Raw genomic sequence first — 3967 nt, forward strand, 5'->3', positions numbered from 1 at the left:
GAGACAAACCTCCAGCCTAAAAATCCTCCCTCTAGTAAATCCTATGCAGGGTGACTCCACAGCAGAAATAGGGACCTGGGTCAAAAGCCGGGTTTAATTCTAATTTAATTCTATAGAAAATTGTTCTCCTCCCACCCACGCTGGCAGCCCAGGGGAATGGACGCTCCTCTCTAAAAGCATCCTTGCAATAAAAATCCAATTCCTGCAACAGCCTCTTCCCCTCACTGCCTCCCCTCTGCTGCTGCGACGGGATCGGGTTGTGCTCAGTCACTGCAAGGGAATTTGCTCTGTGCATTATTCCCCAAGCACCATTTCCCAGAAAATCGTTCCTAATAAGTAGATCTCTGTCTCAATAGCAATTTTGTCCTGATGAAATAACCTCTCCCCGTCAGAGACCGAGGAAACCAGCTGCTTGTATTCAAGCTGCAAGTTTAGGGAGCTTTTAAAAAAAAAAAAAAATTAAAAAAAATGGAACAGGGCAGAAATACATGGCATGGGATAAGAATGAGCGTGCACAGCAGGATTTCTAGCAGTCACACAGAGCTGCTTCTTTGAGCTCTTATTACCCCTTTACGAGTCCCTCAGCAGCAGTTACCGACACCACCATCTCCATCTGCATCCCAGCACTCCATCAATAGCAGAGAGCACTCGGAAGCCCCGAAAGCCCAGGGGAGGGCAGGGGGTACCTCATCCTGCTGCCGTGCAGGGCCAGGGCCTCCTGGTACCGCTGGACACAGTCATCCTGGAAAATCAACAGAACCTTCCTGGCCAGGTGCCCTAAATTCACCCTGAAACCAGAAAAGAGAGACAATTATTATTTCCTTCAACATATGAAAATGAACGTCACAGTTCCCATGGCAGGAGACCTCGAGCTGGCTCCCGGCTGGAGGAAGGGGGACGGGATGCTCAGTGATGGATTTTGCATCAGTGTTATAAGAGAAAACAAAACCTAATGGTGATGGAGAGGAGAGGGAGGTTTTGGGGGGTGTACCCAGGTGGGGTACACCCAACTGGGCTGTCACCCCCCACCAGGAGGCTTCTGAGTTTAAGGCAAATGTCCAAGGTTGGACCAAAGATTAATTAAGATAAAGGAGCTGCCTGTTACATTTCACCATCCCTGGTACATCCTGAAGCGTGTGGTTTATTTCTTGCCCGTGTTAAATTCCCCTGGATTCAGTGGAAACTGAAAGGAGGATTTTTAAAGGCACAAAAGCCATCAGACACTTCACTCCACGGAAAGCTGAGCAGATCTGAAAGCACGGGCAGTTCCTAAATCAGGGCAGGTCCTGGGAAGGGGAGAGGGCTGGGACTTACTTATCCAGCTTGTGGATTTGTTCCTCGTTGTAGCCCAGCCCTGGGGAGGAAAGACAGCGGTCACCACACGTTTTCCTGCCCATAACCCAACAAACGGGCCATGTCACAGCACCCGGAGAGCGCTCAAGGGGCTTCTCAGGGCTGCGGCCCCTGGGATACCATCCTGGCACAGAAATAGCTGCTAAGATCAGCAAACAGAATTTGTTTGTTTTTTTTTTTCACCAGGCGAGTGCAGGGATGTTCCTGGTGCAGCCTCGTGCCCCCAGGGCCACTGTCCCCATCACTTACGCGGACACGTCCTGGCCTTCTTGAACTGCTTGTAGATCAGCTGCATCTTCTCCAGGCAGCACTCGATCTGCCGGATGCTGAAACGGGGACAGGGAGGGAGGCGTGAGGCTCCGCAAGAGGCAGGGTGTGAGGTTGGGGCGAAATTAGCACTTTGGGGTGAAATCAGTACTTTGGGGTGAAATCTGAACAGGCTGTAACAAGGGGACACTGGTGCTGCCCGTGTCTGTGTGCAGGGGCATCACACAATGCTCCATGCCTGTGCACGGGGCTGTTTGCAACGAGGGGCATGCAGCGATGTCTGCTCAACCCGGCTGAGAACAGCAAAGCCTTGGCAGAGATGGCGGTAAAGCTGGCACTACAAACCTTTTGTCTTCATGCACTTCTTGCCCGTGCTTCACCAGTTCAGCCAAAATGCCATCCAACGCCCCTTGGAAGTCAAAGATGTGGTGGGAGCACTGAGTGAGCTCCTCGGAGACCTACAGAAGAGGAGGAGAGGTTGGAGCAGGATGCTCCAAACACTGCCTGCAGCTGAGGATGCTGCCCAGCCCCACACAGAGCCGCCCATGGGGCTCACCCTCTGCAGCCTTGTCTTCACCATGGCCACATCCTTCAGAGCCGGCACCCCGCTGCCTGCGGGAACAGCCTCGTACCTGAATAAAGTAAAAAAAGTAAAAAAAATAAAAAAAAAAAAAAAAAAAGGATTTCTTAAGTGGAATAGAAGCCAGGCAGCAGTTTGCTGGGTACCAGATCTGATCCATAAGATGCAAAGTGCTGATCCGGTAAAAACTTGCGCCCGTTGTGTCCAATTTATTCCAAAATTATTAGTTTCATATCCCCTGGCTTTACGCCAGCTGAGCTGCTGTCTGCCTCCCCGCAGCTGGCACGAGAGGGTAGCTCTGAGCAGTGCTCAGTCAGCAGAAATTCTGATCCAGCCCCGCGCTGGCAGGGAGGGATACGGCAGCAGCATCCATCCAGCTGCAGCATTAGAGCTCTTGGCACTCCAGCCTCGCGCTAATCCGGCTGAAGTCAATGGGAACCATGTGTCGCTATCTCTTTGGATGAAATGGAAATTCAGAGACTTGCTAAATTGGAACGAATAAAATAACAGCAACCCAGCAGCAAACAATTTTCCACTACAACACAACAGAGGAGCAAAATAACCATGGGCTGCTCTAGATAAAACGGGTCCAGCTTTCCCTGGGGCAGCGTGGGGCAGAATGGGTGCGGCGGTCGTGGTGAGGGCTGCCCAGGATTTCTCTATAATTCAGCCACCGGTGAATGCTGCATTAGTGGAGCCTCTTGGTGGAAATAAGAGACATCTCATCACGGGCAGCGTGGTCAGGCGGGATGCTGTCTGGGTGGGAATAAGCGTGATGGGCTGCCAGCCACCCCCCTGTGCTCCCCGTGCTTGGCTCTCCAAGGCTGTTTGCAGGGAGGGGGGTCAGTGATGCCGGCCAGACCCTGCAGGGACCGGGCAGCTGGTGCCATCCTGACTGTTATTTTAACTCTGCTGGCAGCTGATGCCATTCCGCCCGTTATTTTAACTCTGCTGGCAGCAGCATCTCCTCTTCCCTTTGCCACAGCTGACGGCAGCAGCCTGCCTCCTTCTCGCACTCACTCTGTGGCTCATGGGCTGGAACAGACTGAAAGCCCCGGAGCAGGAGCCAGGGAGCGAGGACTAATTCTGGGGAACCAGGGACTGATCATTAAAAACTGAAGCAGCCTCCACACACAGCAAAAAAAAGCTTCTTACCTGACAGCTACCAGCTTATTCCAGGAATTTTACTTATTTCTGATTATTCAGGCACCTTTGAGAGTCCCATATCCCACCTGCCGCAGCCCAGCGCCCGCATCCCCGCGGCTGCCAAGGTCTTCACCTCCGGGAGCTGCAGGCAGGCGAGCACCGAGAGAGCCCCTCTCCTCTGCTCCAGAATCCGCAGGCACTCTGTCTTCAGGTTCCCACTGCCACGAGAGAAAACAGCCCGTCCAACGCACGCTCCCCGGCAGCCCGACCTCCATCCCGGGGCTGGCCGTGCACGGTGAGGGGTTAGGATGGAGCTGGGGGCTCCCCTCTGGCTGCTTGTGGGAAACTGGGGAGGGGGCTGGGTGGATGTGAAATGGGGTCTAGGGGGGGCTCTCGCCCACTGGCCACTGTCCTGCCAGTGCACAAGCTCCTGCCCCGAAGGAAGTGGATGGGACAGTGAGAATGCACAATGGTAATAATGATTAGAATAGTAATAATCATAGTAAGAACAATAAAAATAATAATAATGATGATGATGATGTTTTCACAGCATCTGCTGAACTGAAAAAAGTGACTCCAACTTCTGAAGTGGGGACAGGAGCATCTTCACAACACCAAGAC

General features: G+C 52.7%; 1 protein-coding gene across 1 annotated transcript in view; it reads right to left on the reverse strand.

Annotated features, from left to right (window-relative positions):
* Positions 1–686: 686 nt before the first annotated feature.
* IKBKE (inhibitor of kappa light polypeptide gene enhancer in B-cells, kinase epsilon) overlaps positions 687–3967 on the reverse strand; it is a gene marked incomplete at its 3' end in the record, with an annotated part of 7736 nt that continues 4455 nt past the window's right edge. The window contains exons 9-14 of the mRNA XM_010073970.1: positions 3454–3564; positions 2177–2252; positions 1966–2078; positions 1603–1679; positions 1315–1354; positions 687–788 (exon numbers count right to left, since the gene is read on the reverse strand). Coding sequence (XP_010072272.1) covers positions 687–788; positions 1315–1354; positions 1603–1679; positions 1966–2078; positions 2177–2252; positions 3454–3564 — 519 coding nt within the window. The remainder of the gene's footprint in view (positions 789–1314; positions 1355–1602; positions 1680–1965; positions 2079–2176; positions 2253–3453; positions 3565–3967) is intronic.

The sequence above is a fragment of the Pterocles gutturalis genome, unplaced genomic scaffold (genome assembly GCF_000699245.1).
Source record: "Pterocles gutturalis isolate BGI_N339 unplaced genomic scaffold, ASM69924v1 scaffold1527, whole genome shotgun sequence".
Lineage (NCBI taxonomy): Eukaryota > Metazoa > Chordata > Aves > Pterocliformes > Pteroclidae > Pterocles > Pterocles gutturalis.